This window comes from Glycine soja, chromosome 8 (genome assembly GCF_004193775.1).
Source record: "Glycine soja cultivar W05 chromosome 8, ASM419377v2, whole genome shotgun sequence".
In the NCBI taxonomy this organism is placed as follows: domain Eukaryota; kingdom Viridiplantae; phylum Streptophyta; class Magnoliopsida; order Fabales; family Fabaceae; genus Glycine; species Glycine soja.
The window spans coordinates 3,938,253-3,957,152 of NC_041009.1; the positions used below are offsets into that span (position 1 = coordinate 3,938,253).

General features: G+C 32.8%; 2 protein-coding genes across 5 annotated transcripts; both read right to left on the bottom strand.

Annotated features, from left to right (window-relative positions):
* Positions 1-2,534: 2,534 nt before the first annotated feature.
* LOC114421074 lies at positions 2,535-5,176 on the bottom strand. Its single transcript, XM_028386852.1, has 2 exons — positions 4,884-5,176; positions 2,535-3,204 (listed from the first exon to the last, which is right to left on the bottom strand). Exons 1-2 carry the CDS (start codon positions 5,043-5,045, stop codon positions 2,770-2,772), a joined length of 597 nt encoding a protein of 198 aa, XP_028242653.1. The 5' UTR covers positions 5,046-5,176; the 3' UTR covers positions 2,535-2,769.
* A 2,991-nt stretch (positions 5,177-8,167) lies between these two features.
* LOC114421247 lies at positions 8,168-17,133 on the bottom strand. Of its 4 annotated transcripts, none has more exons than XM_028387094.1 (3): positions 16,748-17,133; positions 14,268-14,826; positions 8,168-8,392 (listed from the first exon to the last, which is right to left on the bottom strand). In XM_028387094.1, the coding sequence occupies exons 1-3, from the start codon at positions 16,907-16,909 to the stop codon at positions 8,301-8,303; spliced, it is 813 nt and encodes a 270-aa protein (XP_028242895.1). In that variant the 5' UTR covers positions 16,910-17,133; the 3' UTR covers positions 8,168-8,300. The 4 variants fall into 4 exon arrangements, with proteins under 4 accessions (XP_028242895.1, XP_028242898.1, XP_028242896.1 ...); XM_028387097.1 differs by lacking the exon at positions 8,168-8,392 and adding an exon at positions 12,418-12,955 and having other exon boundaries at positions 16,748-17,125; XM_028387095.1 differs by lacking the exon at positions 8,168-8,392 and adding an exon at positions 12,962-13,126 and having other exon boundaries at positions 16,748-17,126.
* Positions 17,134-18,900: the final 1,767 nt, after the last annotated feature.

Consider the following 18,900-nt stretch of genomic DNA (forward strand, 5'->3'; position numbering starts at 1 on the left):
CTAAAACCCTTAAATTACTGTTTTATATCCAATTAGGAGGGGAGCTTTGGTTCATTCAAATTAAATTCATGACACGATTTTAAAAGTTTAGAAGTAAAAGTTTAGTAAAACTTGAGAATTTCATAAGATGTTAGTAGGGTTTCAAATGAGGAAATTGAGATTTATTTTTTAATTAGGTAAAAATTGATAATTACTATATTAATCAGTCATTCAATGAGAATAAATAATGGCTGAATAAAAAGCAACGGTCTAAGATTCAATATCGTGAAGCATCATTTTGAAAAATCGTCTCAAGAAAATTGACAGAAGAACAAAACAGGCTTATGAGTAGAAAGTTACTAAAAACATGCATCTTATTACGGAATTTGCAACGTTGCGGCTAAGGATTGGGTGGGCGGCAATGTAGGTGGCCCATTATCATGTGCATCTGTCTCTGCCTTGAATTGTGTGCCAAGTTGATAGATCAGAGGTAAATGCGCGGTGCAAAACTCACGTCACAAATGCTCAACCAACATCGTCTCATATGTGATATGATGGATAAATAAATTTATTTTTTAAATATGTAATCATCAATTTAATCATTAGTATCTGCGTATGAAAATAATAATTTTATGAGGAATTAATTTTTAATTTTTGAAAAAAATAATCTTATTCACAACACAAAAAGTGACGATGCTCTTCTTAATTCACACCAACTAGTTATTCAATCCTTATCAAAATTTTGAATATCCGATATGCATGCCATTAGAGAGATCAATACTGCTTTCTTTCTTTCAATCGTTTTTCTTTTCTCATCCTAATCTCATTTTGTTGTCTTTCTAACCGCCAAAATGTCCTTATATATCTACATACCCATTCAGTCGTTTAGGGGAGCTCGTAATTCCCTCAAATATTCTAACAGCCAGCTAACTCAAGTATATTGATATTAGATAAATGTTTACATATTTGGACGTGAAAGAATTGATTATATGTTTTAGGTTCAAAATTAATTTTGACATAACTAGTCAATTTGTTTAAATTTATTTATTTTAATAAAATAAATAATTTTTTATTTCTTTAGTATATTTGTTTAAACTGTTTATGCTTAAAAAAATAGCATTTTTTTTTATTTTGAGAAGAAAAAACTTTATTTACTTCTTAAAAAACACTTATATAAAAAATGTTTATTTTAAAGTTATTTTAAAAGTCTAAACAAACTCTATTAATATAATTTTAATAAATCTGAAAAGTAGTCATATATTTTTTATAATTAGAAAAAAAATATTATCAATGGTTTCTTATATAAAAGATTAGAGATAATATTATTTATTTATTATTTCTAATTACTTCTAAAAAAAGTAAAAATATGTTGTCAAAACATTTTTTTTAGTCTGTCAAAACATTCTAATTAAATGACTTTTGAAATAATTATTACAGAAATAGAAAATTTTATCATATATGACCATCTATTATTATTGATGTCGGTAAAAAAAAAATCAATTATTAGATAACTGTAAAAAAAAATTATGCTGTCAAAACATTCTGAAAACAACCATTTTCATTTTTGATACATTGAAAGCAGCCTTTTTATTTTTATTTTTTTGATACATTGAAAGTAGCTTTAATTTTACTTTTTTTTTTCTTCTTTTTGATATATAGAAATTAAAGCATCCATTTTTCGTGGACAGGGAATAGGTTCATTTTGGATTAAGTTTCAAAAGCAGGTCAGAAAGTTAGTATGCCAAGAAAGATATGGCAGGCTATATATATAGTGTTGATAAGGGTATCTGATAGGTTAGCAAGCTTTTTAGCTTTATGTTGAAAGTCCCCACTACCAAAATTGGTAGCAGATAATTTTTTGTCATGATGTTGCCATGGTCATGCATGTAATACTGCTGGTTCTGTTATGAATGTCCCATAGTACTTAGAAATTAAGTGTTTCATATATATAGAAGCCAATCAATTAAACAAGATAAAATGGTTTTTGATCCCTCTATTCCAATTAGTATCACTTCCTAGCCTCCAACCATTGACGTCCCTTGCATACATGACTCTTTACATTTGGACAATCAATGCAACCAGTCCCACATTGCTAGAGCATGTTATATATGTTCATTCCACGGCTCCTGACATGACTTGATCTTATATATATAAACCAATTCAATAATGAAATCTGATTTTGTTTTTCAAAAATATGCCATTCATATCTATTTGGCCGTGCAATGAAAGGACATTTTTGGAATCATATTCAAGACAATAATGACTGCATTATAGGGGAACGAGTGAGTGCCGTCCACTACATGCTAGTGGCACTAATAAAGTTCATGTTCTTTATTCACCAATTAAGCATAAGGTTCAGAATAGTGTGCTTAAAATCCAACCAAATCATTGCAAAAACTGTTAAACCAAAAACTAAATTGAACTCTAAAATATCCGTTTGATGTTATATTCACACCAAACCGAATCACGTTTTTATGTTTTATTTGGATGATATTTAACACCCCTAATTATAACTAACAAACTTTCCCAGCGCTCCTCGAAAACAGAGAAAGTAATACTTCAAGATACTATACATACTTTCCAATAAATATTATAGAATAATGCACCAATAACAATATCATTATGGAGATGAGATGATTATAGGAAATCTACAATTGAACTTCTTTACAAGTTAAAAGATAGTAGTATTAGTTATGCTGCTTCCATGTCCTCAGTTTCCCTCTTATTGAATGACTTAGTGTGAAGATCCCGTGTGATTTGAGTGGTTGTGTCCAAGAAGTACAAAATAAATTATGTGAAGCAGCAACAAGCAAACATGGGTATGGGCCCATAAATCCAAAGGACAAGAGGAAATGACAAGTAGAAGGCCCGCAAGCCTAGAGACCAAGAATAACTACCCCGGTTTAAGGTTTTTGCAACATATCTAATGAAATTCATTTTGCCTTTCAATGCAGGTGTGGTGATCAAGAAGCTCACATGTGCATAGTATCTAATAGACTGCGCGTTACATAGAAATGCAACAAGGAAGCATAGTGACATGGAGAGGCGTTTGATTGAAGAATTAAGGGAAGTTTTGTTGCCATAAACTAATTTTCTATCTGAGTCATTGCTTGCAAAAATGCCAATGAGTGAACTAAGTGTGATTGCTGTTGTAGCAAGAAGAGTGGATGCCATGATATTGTTGCGGATTGTTTGAACACCCAAAACCCCATTTTTCAAGGGATCCTGAAAACAAGGCAATGGACTTTGTTATGGAAACAATTGTCTTAGTCTTGGTAAATAAAATCAAACCAAACTTGCCAAAATGCAACACAATATACCTTCTAAAATTTCGGGGTATGATGCAAGGAAAAAGAAAATAAAGAAAACGCTTAGTAGTCTCGTTCACAAATAATCTAATACCTCTACCAGCATAAGCTAAAGAAATACTCAACAGGATGTTACTGTGGATGTTCAAAGAGGGCAGAAGATGGCAAACAAAACAACTGCAACATGTTTAGCATACAGATAATGACAAGGTGCATGGAGACTTGTGCATCTGATCTATGATTATGAGCCTGTACAACAGTACAAGTGTATGGTTCAATATCTACTATAGCAAATAACTTCGAAACATACTACAGAATCAGTCCAGAATTGATATTTAACAATTTAGGTAAAGTACATGTCAAAACCTTTCAAGGACGTATAATACCATATAAAGGGACATAAGCCGCTGAACAATGAGCCTATAAAAGTGAGACTATAACATGGTTGAATACTTCAATATCTACTTTAGAACATCAGTTAATGCAGCAGTCTATAGTTGTTCTTAAATTACAGATTATACACTAGTCAAATTAGTTTAATTAGCCTCAATCTGGTTAACAAATGCATTGAATTCACATACTTAGAACATTAACTAATGAAGCAGTCTATTGTTCTTAAAATACAGATTAAGCACTAGTCAAATTCACAAAAGGTGGGAAACAAAACCCATCAATCAATTTGTCCAACATCAAGCGTATAATTTCTCGTTGCCAACATATTTTAAGGATAAATGACCAAATTAGTTCTTGAAATTGTATCTCGTTGTCATAATAGTTCCTTAAATTAAGGAAAACTCAAATAAATCCTTGAATATTTTTAAGATTTCATTTAAGTCTTTAAAATTAGCTATTTTTTTTTTTCATTTTGATCCTAGTCCAAGGACTTAAGTGAAAATATCATATGCTTCCTGTTTGAGGATCAAAATGAAAAAAAAAGGTTAAATTTAGGAACTTAAATGATTCTATAAAAAAAATTTAAGGACTTATTTAAATTTTTATAGTTTTAGGAACTAAATAGCAAAATACAATTTCTGGGACTTAATTTAAGAAGTTTCTTTGTCTTGGGAACTAAGTCTTGGCGAAACAAACCTTATCTAAAATAGCATGAATTATGATCAAATTTAGAAAACCTCGTGACAGTTGAATCCTTTGTTGACAGTTGACACTAACAGATATGTGAAGTGAATCTTTTCACTAACAACACTCTCACGAACTCCTCTGAACCGTACAAACTACAGAGTTATCAAACTATTGAAGGTTACTGATGAACTTCCTAAAAAATGATTCATATATGATACGTCACAACTCACTGATTTCCAATCAAAAAGAAAAATGTTAAAGATCCCATGTTGACTAGTGATATAGCCTATAAAGATAAGGGACAATAGTCATCCTCCGAATTAACTTTTAGAGTTGAATTAAACTCGAATCCAAATTTTAAGATGATATCAAATTTTATGGTAGTAGTTATTGTTGGGTCTATTAGACTAGTCTATCAACAAGATACCTAAAGAGTAAAGACAAATATTGAAGAGTGTTGAAGCACTGCACTGCCTATATTGTACAATATAAAACGCAGAGAAAGAGAATACTGACAGCCATGATGGAAAGAACCCATTGATAACGAGAATGAGCATTCAAGCCAATGACAGTGCGAGATGGGTAGCGGATTATAGTGTAGAGAAGCCAAACGTGATATATTCCCAACACCAACAAACCCAGTGGCAGCACTTCGTAGTCCAATTCCTTTACTTGCATGCTTCCTCTTCAAACTTCAAACTTTACCTTCCATCATTCACCACCTCATAAGTCATAACTAAAACTCCCCGCTCCAAACTTATAATGTTATTGGAATTCAAATTAGTTACCCTTTCCTTTCACTCATACCTACTGTTGTCTTTTACAGCCCACCTTTCCACTCACAAAATCTTGTCTTTTTTCCTCCAAAACAAGCAAAGATAAAGAGACTCCCCCTTGCTCTGTCAACTAGTAAAATTGCCTGTAAAGATTTACTTTCAAATAATCAAAAATCATTTTTAGTATAATATTTTAATGTAATTATTATAAAAATTAACAAATTTATATATATTCATATTTCTAATTAGATAATAATACAAGAACCCCAATAATAGCTCATTCACAACACCCCTTGAGTTTGTGTGAGAATATTTTGATTCAATCTTGCAAAATACAAAATACATTTTAAAACTAGTGGGGATACTATCCTTTTCGCTCATTGCATGTAATATTTATTCAATGTATAATTAATTCTCAGAGCCCCCCAAAAATAGTTAATTATTTCCTTTTCCACCTGTCTCCACGTTGCCCAATTATGGCTAAAGAACCAAAAAAGGAATTGAAATTGAGTTAGAGAAAAGATGCAATTCCATGTGGTCGTTCTCTTCATACTTGTCAGGTACAATTCGAGAAATCCTTATATCCTCCAGTTTGTTGCTTTTGTTATCACTCTGTTGAAATGGTTGAAAACTGTTTCTCTGTGCTTTTTAGGCAAAAGACAATCTTTAAAACTCAAGTTCTCAAGAGATCACTTAGGTTATCGGTATCCAAAATAAGGCATACATCGAATTCGAAAGAATGATATTGACACCATTTAATACTTTATACTAGTGGGTATCCGCGCCATCAAAACCATTTCTTGATTCATAATTCTTGTAAACTGAACCCACTTACTAAATCTTCCCTCGTAAATAATTGTAAAAAAAAATAGAGATGCACCGAAAATCAACAGCCATAACCACTTTTTAGTTTAATTTCTGTCCAAGTATTACCACTTCAATCCCTGTCTAAGTATCAGTTTAATTAATCCAATTAAGAGGCTCCAAGTGTGTGGATCGCACATAGCCATACCCGAATGATGTAAGCTAGAAATATGATGCATGGTTTATGAATCACCGTAGATATAATGTTACAATAAGTAATTAACAGCTGTCCTGTATAGGTCATCTTAATCTTTTTCAACGGAAAATCATTTCTACAAAGCAGGGAATAGACTGCTTGTTCTCTTTTTAAGAAACGTCTCAACATCTATTCTTCACATATTTGGAATCATATTCAACACACAAATACAAGATTTAAAAAGATTCCACAAGTGTGTCTATGTTTTTGGGAATAGAGTGTTGTTTCTATTATTCATTTGACAAACAGGGTTACATCCGCATTTTATAAAATAAAACGGATTTACAACTCATGCTCCAGTGCGCTCCGCTGTACTACACTTCTATGAATCTTGCACAACATGTTTTATTTGGATGATTGATAACTGTTAAATAATTGTACTTTGATAGTAGAAAATCAAGTAAAATTATCTTTGAAAATAATTATTTAGCAATTATTTGCATTAAAATATTAAAGAATTGATATTTTGTTTAATTTTGGCTACAACTATAAAAACTGGAGGTGTTAAAAGCAAAAAGTGAGAAATAATAAAGAAAAAAAGAAGAAATCAGAAAAGGCCCAACCCAGAGCTCGCTAAGCGGGTCAGAAAGACACAGGCGCTAAGCGAGAAGAACCAGCAATCCAACAAAAGCACACGCTAAGTCTGTGACATGCGCTAAGCGCACGATCTATATGCGCTGAGCAAGCGGGTTGTCACGTTAAGCCCGCCTACGAAGACCCAAAGCCCACTTCAGCCGTTATGAATAGAGAACTAGTCCAAGGGAGAATACACACCACGACAAAACCCCTCTCCTTGCATATTCATCTTTATATTCTGTTAGAGGTTAAATACTCGGGAGATGATAACTTCTAAACAAGATTTAAACAAGGTATGCATACATTAATTTTAGGGGTTAGACGCTCCGGAGAGAATAACTTATAATAGAACAAGAAGAAAAGACATCATACATAAAGTGATTGCATTATGCCCATGCGTCAAAGCAAATATTTATCTATTGAGTTTTTGCAAAGACATTTGGGAGATAAATAGATAAAATAGACTTGTCATCTTGAGGCATCAGGGGCAAGTAAATGAATACATCTGGGTAGGATAGGATTTACTGAATTGGTAAAGAAAAATCATAAACTCATACATCCTAGGTAAGTCATTTTCCAACATTATCTTATCTTGAATTTAGCTTTTTTCTTTTATCTAATTTTTTTATCTTTCTTATCTTTCACTTTTTTCTAATCTTGTATCTTTTTCTTTATCTTTAATTCTTTTATCTTATAATTTTATCTTTAAATTTTTTATCTTTTCTTTACCTTATCTTCTATCTTTTTCTATTTGTTATTTTAAATTTATTATTTCTTACTTCTAAATTGAGTTTGCATTAGTCTAATTACAAACAAAGTTTTTATGAATTCGACACTCGGATTTTCGAGTTAAGAATGATTTTTCTAAATCAAACTTAATTAAGAACTACCAAACTTTCCCAATGCCCCAGAACAACTTTTCCCTTCGAAAACAGGAAACATACTTTTCAAAATAAATATTATACAATAATTCACCAATAATATCATTACGGGGATGATTATAGAAAATCTACTGTTGAACTTTACTACAAGCTAAAAGATAATAGTTATCAAGTTCAAGAGCAGTTAGAATGATGGAACTATGCTGCTTGCGTTCCCCCGGTTTCCCTCATTGTGAATGATTTAGTGTGAAGATCCCGTGCGATTTGAGTGGTTGTGTCCAAGAAGTACAAAATAAATGATGTGAAGCAGCAACAAGCAAACATGGGTATGGGCCCATAGATCCAAAGGACAAGAGGAAATGACAAGTAGAATGCCCGCAAACCTAGAGACCAAGAATAACTCCCCCGGTTTAAGGTTTTTGCAACATAGTCAATGAAATCCTTTTGGCCTTTCAGTGCATGCGTGGTGATCAAGAAGCTCACTTGTGCATAGTATCTAATAGACTGCACATTGCATAGAAATGCAACAAGGAAGCATAATGAGATAGAGAGGCGTTTGATTGAAGAATTAAGGGAAGTTTTGTTGCCATAAACTAATTTGGTATCTGATTCATAGGGCGCGAAAACGCCAATAAGTGAACTAAGTGTGATTGCTGTTGTAGCCAGAAGAGTGGATGCCATGATATTGTTGCGGATTGTTTGAACGCCCAAAACCCCATTTTTCAAGGGATCCTGAAAACAAGGCAAGGGAATTTGTTATGGAAACAACTGTCTCAGTAAATAAAACTATACTATACTTGCCAAACTGTAAAACAATACCTTCTAAAATTTCGGGGTGTGATGAAAGGAAAAAGAAAATATAGAAAAGGCTGAATAGTCCCATACTCTCATTCATAAACAATCTAATACCTCTAAACTTAGATAGAACATAAACAGCAAGGATATTAAATATAAGTAAACTCAGGAAAGTAAAGCTACCATATTGGGAATTAGTATGTCTTTATCAGGACCAGTCTTTTGCAAATGTGACATACAGCATGTAGTATATAATGCAACATAAAATAAATGCGCAGATAAAATTAACCCGGTTGAGTTCCCTATAATAAGCCATATTTTACAGAAAAACCTCCAAAGAGTTTCTCAACCAACTTTCAACATGGGAAATGATGCATTTGAATTACCTCTATTAAGACAAGCAACTACACATGGACCAAGAAAAAAGATAAGTGGAAGAAAAAAAAAATTGCTAAAAAAAATATGGATCACACAACACCTCGGTTAAGAACCAATCAGGAATATTATTTTTAAAGTTTACAAAATGACTAGCACCTGAAATTCACCAATATTCTTTCAATTGTTTTCTAGCAGCAGCTCATTGATCTATTAACCCCACATTTATTCAGAAATCCACATAGCTCATGTCTGATTCAAATTCTATTTGAATACTACTAGGTTACTAGTGAAGTTTTCCTTATTGGCATTCTACATGGGCATACTTGCAATCTTTACGGATCAATTTATTATTCTATATACACACAGGATGCCCGCTGTAATTTATTGTATTATTAAAGATAAAAGTTCATATCAACCTGCACTGTCTCTGCACCATATTTTTTCCCAAACTCTCTAAACATTTACAGAGCAACACCTAGCTATCCTAATCATTGCTCAAAATCATCCCCCTATAACAATATAACCTGACTTCTATAACCAGGATAAGCTAAAGAAATCCTCAACAGGATGCTAGTATAGGTATGTGACGGCAAGACTAGTGTCAACATTTTAAATATTACCAATCAAAATGGATGTTCAAAGAGGACAGAAGATGGCAAATATAACAACTGCAACATGCTTAGCATACATATAATGATTAATGAGTATAAGCATGGAGATTCGTGTTCGTTCATCTGATCTATGAGCCTACAGAAGTGTTTGGTTCAATTTCTACTTTAGCAAAATAACTTTAAAATATACTACAGAATCAATCCAGTATCATTTTTAAACAGTTTAGGTAAAATACATGTTAAAATTTTCAAGGACGTATACTAACCTCATGCAGGGACTTAAATAGCTGATCAATGAGCCTATAAAATTGAGACTAACCAAGCAGTCTATGGTTGTTCTTAAAGTACAGGTTAAGCACTTGTCGAATTCCCTTTCATAAACACGTATCATTGATTATCGTCTTCAAAGACACGTAAAATATGAACCTTGACAAATGCAATGGCAAGTGAAGCCTTTATTTGGAAGACTTTTGACAACGTAACACAGAAAGTAGGAAAAAGGAAACAGTACAATTTTTACGCAAATGTTAATTGTAATTTCACATAGGGAATGGATCCTCCAATGACCAATGCCAGAATTTCATATCACTTTGTTAACAGAACCCCACCTAAATAAACACAATTTTCACATGACAAGAGGATTCATTCCGAATCTCACACTGCTTGAAGTAGCTTAAAGTGACTGGTTTCTAAAATTTCTTCTATCTATGACAAGAGGATTCATTTCCCAATCTCAAACTCGTGGATTTCTTAACCGTGCAAACTAAAAGTTATCAAACTATAGAAGGTGAGCACGAATTCATGAAGTCCTTGCAGAGATAATTCATATATTCTATTCACCAATTTCCAATCAAATAGCACAAGCGTGACAAGTTTTAGCTACTAATGTAGACACAAGCTTATTCTGAATATAAATAAACTTCGTACCCCATTGCTCAGAGGCTCTTCGCTATGCGAAGGTATGGGGGAGGGATGTTGTACGCAGCCTTACCCTTGCATATGCAAAGAGGCTGTTTCCGGAAAGCTTATTCTGAATACGAGTACAGAAATTCTAGAAGACAAGTATCATTACTGGATAATATTGCACAGTAAATGACAAATAGTACTAAATTACAATTCTATATAACAGATAGATACCATAAGACAAATATTCAAAACTGTTATTGTACGAGATAAACTGTCTTTATGAATAAGAACAACACAACAGTTGCACATCTCATAGCGAGAAACAACATCTTAGCATTTGGGTTTGAGTCTAACTCAACCAAAAGTTAACAATGATTAGCTAAGGACAAATATTAAAAACAAGTTATCATACAAGATAAATGGTCTTTATGAATAAGAACAACAACACATGCACATCTGATCTAAGTGAAAGATAACATTTAACATTTTGAATTTGGGTCTAACCCAACTTCAAAAGTTAATTCAAAAAGGAGGGTTGTTTTGTACTTATATATACTACTTTGGTCATATAATTAGTCAATGTGGGATTTGCAAAACACTCTTATGACGAGGATTGAACATCTAGATCATGAAGTTTAAAAAACAAAACATCTACAAACAATCTGACAACAAATTATCCAATAGGCCCAACAACAATTAAAATAAACTCTAATATCATTTTAGAATTTGAATTTAAATGTTCAATCCTAAAAGCTAGCTTAAAAATTTAGTAATTTCTCTCACTTATATACGTTATTTTGGTCATAAGCCTAGTCAATATGAAATCTCAACACAACAAGGGTCAAGTGTCACGTGATAAATAGAGAAAATGAGAGAAAGAGAGTACTGACAGCCATGATGGAAAAAACCCATTGGTAACGAGACTGAGCATTCAAGCCAATGACAGTGCGAGATGGGTAGCGCATTATAGTGTAGAGAAGCCAAATGTGATACATTCCCAACACCAACAGACCCAGTGGCACCAAAACGTAGTCCAATTCCTGTACTTGCATGCTGCTGCTGCCTCTTCAAACTGCAAATTTTACCTTTCACCAATGCTACCTCATAAGTCATAACATAATTAATTACTTTTCCTTCCCCTTCACTCATACCTACCCTTGTCTTATACAGCCCACCTTTTCACTCACAAAACCTTGTCTTCTTTTCCTCCATAACAAGTAAAGATAAAGATTAAAGAGGCTCTTCCCTGCTCTTTCAACTTGTAAAGTCTACAAAAACTAAAATTAAATCCATCTTTTCTGACTGGGAATAAAATGTGGGAAACAGAAATTATTACCAACACTAATTGTACGATTCGTTCTTTCTCAAACCCCACAAAAAAAGGTGTTATTTCCCTTTCCACCTATCTCCACGTTGCCCACTTATTCGATTGTGTCTTAATTTGGCTAAAGAAACAAAAAAAGAATTCAAATTGAAATTGAATTAGAGACAACAAGTGCAATTCCAGGTGGTCGTTCTTTTCATACTTCTCAGGAGTTTGTTGCTTTTGTTATCACTCTCTGGAAATGGTTGAAAAATGTTTCTCTTTGTGCTTTTTAGGCAAAAGACAATCTTCAAAAGTTCCCAAAATAAAATACCACTGTCGTATCCCAAATATGGCGTACATCGAAAGAATGATGTTGATATCATTTCATAGGACTGGGTCCGCACAATCAAAAACATTTCCTGATTTCATAATTCTTGTAAAGTGAAGCTACTTACTTAATCATTCCTCATAAACAATATGCTATATGTGAATGTCTCACATAATCACCTTTTAAGATTTGTGTGAATGTCCCTTTTTATTTAGAGTTTACCAAGAAAATTTGTGTGATTCTCTCGTAATCACCAAGTTAAATCTGTTCCTCTTTTTTGTTTTTTTTTACGCAAAAGGAGGTGCATTACTCCAAAGGCAGAAGAGGGAGACCTCCCAACTATTTCCGCACTCCATCCTCTACTGATATATATATATATATATACACTGAGAAAAAGGATCTATAAAACAGTAGGGGATCTGAACCAAACCCAAGGCAAGAAAAAGCTAAGCAAATTTATAAGAAGGGAGGTCCTGTCTGTACCTAAGGAGCTCCATGGATATGAATGAGGGTGGGGAGTCCCACCAAATAAATCCTAGATTATGTGCACCAAAAGAGGCCAGAGAATCTGCACAAGCATTTGCCTCACGATAAATATGCAAAATTCTAAAACTAAAACTATTGGTTAAAGATATACAATTCTTCCAGCAGTTGAACAAAGACCAAGGCCCGCTAGAAGGATTCTTGAACGCATTGACAAGAAGAGAAGAGTTTGTTTCTAACCAAAGGACACTCCAATTTTTCTCCATAGCCATCTCTATGGCGATGATGACAGCAAGCACGAGCTGATTGAATGCCTAAATTGGCAGCAAAACCTCCCAAAAGAAAAAACCATTGTCGTCAATGAAGAGGCCAGGGCTCCCCCTAGCTGCCCCATCTGTATTGCATTTGAGCCAAGGGGGAGGAGGGAGCTGCCAATGGACCTGCTTGATGATTGGAGCTTTCCTAGGATGAGCTTCAATACCGAATTGCTTCAGAATTAAAAAATACTGCATGGAATTAGTCATGCTAGCGGAAGTCAAAGAGCCCGATAAGTAAACATTCTCCTTAATGCTATTGATGACAGTGATGTAATTCATCCTGTGATTATCAAATCTGATTTTGTTTCTGCAAACCCATGTTAAATCTGTTCCTGACTTTCACTGAGTGTAAAAAAATGTACCTGTAAACTAATCACTTGTCCATTTGACTTTTAAAGAAATTATTATAAAAGTCAACAATATGTATCATGCATGCATAATAGTTTATAATTATATAATAGTATACAAATTCTTTACAATATTAGTATATACACTATTCGCTCTCTATTCTTTATGCGTTAGACTTGTGTGTTTAAAAACAAATAGAGAAACGCTGAATCTCAACAGCCATAATAATTTCTGCTGATGTTTACACCACATTTTAGTTTAATTCCTGTCCAAGTATTATCCCTTCATTTCCTGTCCAAGTAGTAATTTAATTTATATAAGAGGCTCCAAGTGTGTGGATCACACATAGCCATAGGTACTAATCCCTAAATGATGTAAGCCCGAGATGATGCATGAATCATCATAGATATCATAATATTACAATTAAGACATAAAGTAATTACCAACTGCCCTGTGTAGGTAATCTAAGATAGTCTGCCAACTGCCAACAAAGTTTAATCAAAGGAAAAACATTTCTACACAGCCAGAAATGGAGTGTACTTTTGGTTTCTCTTTTCATAAATATGCAACACCTATTCGTCACTTTTTCTTTTACTTCTCTTGTTTGGTCTTCTTTCTATTGGCTACGTTTCCAATCTGATCTTCCATCGATGTTTTGCAGCATAGGGGTTTGGTAAGAGGAAGGAAACTTAAGAATTTATGGCAGCTTCTACGGTTTGCTGTCATATGGTCCATGTTGCGACAGCTTGACAGAATACCACAAGTCTAGCTATCCAAACATGACGGTGCAATCCCCTTCATGATTCATGACTAAACAGATTGTTGATGCCTTTTTCGTGATAAAATTTGTGCTAGAAGAGTGAGGGATCCAATGATACAGCAAAAATGATTGGGACAATTGTAAGTACTACATGGGTAAGTTCATCCCAAGGAAGTGAAATGTAACTAAAGCAAAGAAAACAAAAATGAATTCTACTACCATTAACTAGAAACAAAATATACTAACTAATACTCTCAGTGAATCCTTCTCACACCCCTGGCACATGTTCATACTTCTCAATTGGAACATACGACTTTTTTACATTTATAATTAATTATACATGATTGACACCTGAGTTTTGAGACAAATTGTTACCAGGCAAAGGATGATAATCAGGTTCCACAGCAGACTCTACATCATGAGTTCCCCTCTCTTTCCTGAATGAGTTACTATGAAGATTCCGCGTGATTTTAGCTGTTGTATCCAAGAAGAACAAAACAAGTGACGTCAAGCAGCAACATGCAAACATGGGTATGGGCCCATAAATCCAGAGGAAGAATGGAAATGACAAGTAAAATGCTCGAAGTCCAATGGACCAGGCATGACTCCCACGATTCAAAGTCACAGCAATATATTCCATATACTCCCTTTTGTCTCTGAGTGTTGGTGCAGTGATTAAGAAACTGACATGGCAATAGTATCTTATAGACTGCACATTGCATAAAAATGCAACAAGGAAGCAAATGGTGACAGAAATATGTTTGATTGAAGTACGGCCATAAGGTATGAAAGCCGTGTCATCAGAACTCCATGTGCCGCTAGCAAAAATACCAATAAGTGAACTGAGTGTGATGGCCGTTGTAGATAGAAGAGTACATGCCATGATATTGTTGCGAATAGTTTGAACTGCCAAAACCCCATTCTTCAACGGATCCTGAAAATATAGCAACGGAATCAATGCTACTAGAACTTATTTTTTCACAGCTTGTCAAACTGAGATGGCAAAATGTTTGATGGGAGAAGGAATGCAAGTGAAAGACAGTGAATGTTGCATGAAATCAGAGCCTCAAAAGGCTAAATATCTCGACCAAATATTCAATAGCAGTGAGAGTTCATACCACAGTCAACAAGGATATTCAATCAAAGACAAGCCCTGTGTCACATTCATATGGACCGTACCAGTAGCAGTAAATACTACTATTTTTTAGAAAAGGACATTACACAACAATGACGCATTAGTTACCTAAAGATCAGGATGTGTTCATTTTTAAGTTGAGTCTTTTGATTTTTTTTTTCTTTTTAATTGTACATTGTCTTTCAATTTAATTAAATGTCAGACAAAGGCAGGGCCACGTTATTTTGTAAGAAATGCACATAAAAAAATGTGGTAGCAGTTGTTTGATGATTTTATTAATGTCAACTTTCAGCCATCTCTTCCAGTTTCCCAACTGGGTGTTTGACCATTTCAATTTATTAGTAGTGGAGTCAAACAAGAAAGCTTTTCTAACCTTGAAAGAGAAGAAGAGAGGATTGAGAAAGAAACAAGGAGAACAAAAAGAACCAAATAGAAAGAAACTTAATATATATGCTTGGTTGGCTTGAAAAATAGGACAGAGGGAAATGAGAAGGTTAAAAAAATGTATTTAGGCTTTATTTCTATCATTTTCCACTAGCACAGTATCACTCCAACCTCAATAATTTACCGTGATTGGATTCAATGAATTACAACTTGACACATGCTGCCAATACTAAAGTCCAAGATATGCAAACATAAAACCAAGAAGTTCAGTTCCCCTGTAAATCTTATGTAAGAAATCCATCACTTGTTTAACTAAAAAAGTAGAAAAAATTGAACAATAGAAGCTTGGCACCTGCCTATTACTACTCAAGGTTATCAATTTGTATGAGTTCTCAACCAGTAAGAACAATCGCATCTATCAATCAAAATACCCAGTTTTGCTGTAAATAACCCTGATGACACTAGAGGAAGTGTTCAGGACTTCAGGCTAGATACTGATAAACACCACATGCATGATTCACCCAACCAAACAGTTTCAATAGGCTGATATAAGTTCACATTCAAAAGGTTAATTCACTTCCTTCATTTATCCAATGAAAGAAGGGGGGAAATGGGAATATGTTGTTGTACTTGCCTCAATGAGCTCAAGAAAGAAAGGAAAAATCTGACTTTATTTTTTCTTTTCCTTTAACAACAAGAGTCATCATAAATTACATAAGTTCTTGGATTCCCCAGTGATACCAAGGAAACAATATACTTCTAATATGATTGACAAATAACGAACCAATGAAAATGATAAGTAAAGCTACCACCAATTTCATCTCAAACGTCAAAAACCTAACCACAAGATTCATTAGAAATGAAGACACTAATTCAAACACAAGAGACTTTATTCTGAGTTGAGCCGCTACATTTCAATAAAACAAGAAAATCGTACAACACAAGTGTGAGAGCAAAACAGCAGTCTCAACTAGGTAAATGGTCAATTCTAAAGCACATGCCGAGGGATAATCTTTTATTTGTTTTCCACATAAATCATCTTTCAGAGACAATCCTGTTTAAAACACTGTCACACACTATGGCACACCTCTTTCAGCATGTATTCGAACCTTGATTCATCAAATTGTGTGAAATAAGTCTCTTCCGCTAGACCTAAAACTCTTGGTATGAGTAGGGATAATTGATGAACAGTTAGGACATCATGAATTTTATCCAAAAGAAACAACTATTCTGAAAAAACTGTCACATTTTCAAACCATGTATTGAAAGCATATTATTGTTGTTATGAATTGGAAGAGAGAGAGACAGAGAAAAGGTGATGGTGTAAAGCACTCACACTCATCATGAAAAGAACCCACTGATGACGAGACTCAGCATTAAGGCCAATGACAGTTCGAAGAGGGTTGCGCACAATGGTGTAGACAAGCCATATATGGTATGTCAGGTACACCAACAGACCCAATGGCACCAACACATATTCAAGCTGCTCCTTCTCCATGCCTCCAAGTCCAACAACACAATTGCTTTCGTACGAGGAATTTGGAACTGAACAAAAGCCTTAATAATGAATGATTCATTCATTCATTCAAGTAAGTATATCTATATGTCTGGTCTTGATTGACCCAAATTCAAAGTCGTTATCATTTCATTATAAAACTCATATTCACCATATAAAAATAAAAAAGGGTGAAAGTAAAATGTATCTGTCATTCATTCATTGACGGGCTAGAAATGAATGTGAATCTAACATATCAGATCAGATGTGAGACAAGTGTGGCCACAACCACATGATGGTGTTGTCGCCACTTGGCACTTACCAGTGTCTGTCCAGTGACACTTGATAAGTCGACAGGACCATTCACCCAAAAAAGAAAAAAATTGTTAGATAGTGGCAAACTAAAATTATATAATACGTTAAATTGGGTAGAACAGATTGAAGGATCAAAGATGTATTCCAGAGAAGAAAATATATATTTATCATCGTAGAAAGTTTATAATTAAAATAAATAAATGATATATGTACTAATAATATAAAGATTTATTTATAACCATTCAATTATAAATTTATAAATGTGTCAATTTTTATAATAAATGATATATTTATCATAATTTATAATTTTTGATTTAATTTCTTTTGATTTGTGAGAATTAAAGATAATATTATAATAATTTACAGACTCTTATTATAATAATTGAGTTAGATCTTCTTAATAATTTTTTATTTAATGAATATAATACTTTTTAGACTAACCATGTGTAGATATTAAATTCGTTCTTTCATCAATAATTATACATATATTTTTATCTTTTAAAATATATATATATATATATATATATATATATATATATATATATATATATATTAAGAAGATTCAAGTTAAGAAGATATATTAATTAATTGTGTTGACTGAGTTAGTGAGCAAATATATTTGTCCCTACGCAATATCTGATTGGTACCCTTTCCGGCCTTCCAACTACAGTCTTACTCATTTTGTGTAATGATGTTCTAATTATTTTTTGTTTTTTGTAAATTTAACGAAAACACATGTATAGAATATATATTTAGTTCTTCATTATTTTTTTTAACCAAGTTCTTCATTACTAGTAATTAACTTTTACTCATAAGACTCGGCAAAAAATTAAACTTTTAATTATAAGAAAGCTATTAAAAGTTAATTAGTAGTTCTTCGTTACTAGTAATTAACTTTTACAGTAATAACTCTCTTAAAACAAAAAACTTTCCAGTAATAACTTTCTTACAAATATCGTATTTAAATAGGAGATTGTTAATGTATAACTTTTTTTATTTAATATAAGTGCATTAGCGATCGATATTATAAATTTTGAGAAAAAAATCAACAAATTTATTTGTAATAATATTGATTTTTTTTATTTACTATTACAAATGAGCTTGTTGATTTTTTTTAAAAATATGATATTATTTGCTAATGTACTCATAGTGTGAGTGCATTAGTTTAATTAAGCAGTTGTTAAACGGCTAGTGTCTTCCTTTTAAAATAGTATTTTTACAGTGCTAGTTAATTTTTTTTATAAGAAAATTACGTCATAAAAAGTTTATTCGTTAGTATATTTGTACAAATATTATCTTAATAATAATATTAAATGCTATATTTAGACATGATTTTTTTTAATATTTTTGGAAAATGAAACTCGAGCATTTTCAAGAGGGCATAATAAGAGAAATCCACTCCTATACATCGATCACATATTTCCACCCCTTCTGGTATCCTCAAGAATTAAACTTAGCACACAATTGGGTGGTTGTCATTGCTTGTCTTCACATTCTTTTGTTTTACTTTTATAGTTATAATTTATATTTTTATTATATTACTCATTTTATTTTATATCTTTCCATTTTTTTTAATTGTAAAAGTAGTAATTATTAACAATAAGTTTTAAGAATAAAATTTCTCTATTTCTCTTTACAATGACGAAGGCTACAGTCACAAATATTCTCTATTTCTCATG

What these genes read in the sequence shown, in the direction of transcription:
- LOC114421247 (XM_028387094.1), bottom strand. Translation starts at nt 16,909, where the DNA reads ATGGAGAAGGAGCAGCTTGAATATGTGTTGGTGCCATTGGGTCTGTTG. An exon ending in GGGTTCTTTTCATGATGAGT is followed by an intron (nt 14,827 to 16,747) that starts GTGAGTGCTTTA and finishes CTATATTTTCAG; the next exon opens with GATCCGTTGAAGAATGGGGT. An exon ending in TGATTATCATCCTTTGCCTG is followed by an intron (nt 8,393 to 14,267) that starts GTAACAATTTGT and finishes CCTTGTTTTCAG; the next exon opens with GATCCCTTGAAAAATGGGGT.
- LOC114421074 (XM_028386852.1), bottom strand. Translation starts at nt 5,045, where the DNA reads ATGCAAGTAAAGGAATTGGACTACGAAGTGCTGCCACTGGGTTTGTTG. An exon ending in GGGTTCTTTCCATCATGGCT is followed by an intron (nt 3,205 to 4,883) that starts GTCAGTATTCTC and finishes CCTTGTTTTCAG; the next exon opens with GATCCCTTGAAAAATGGGGT.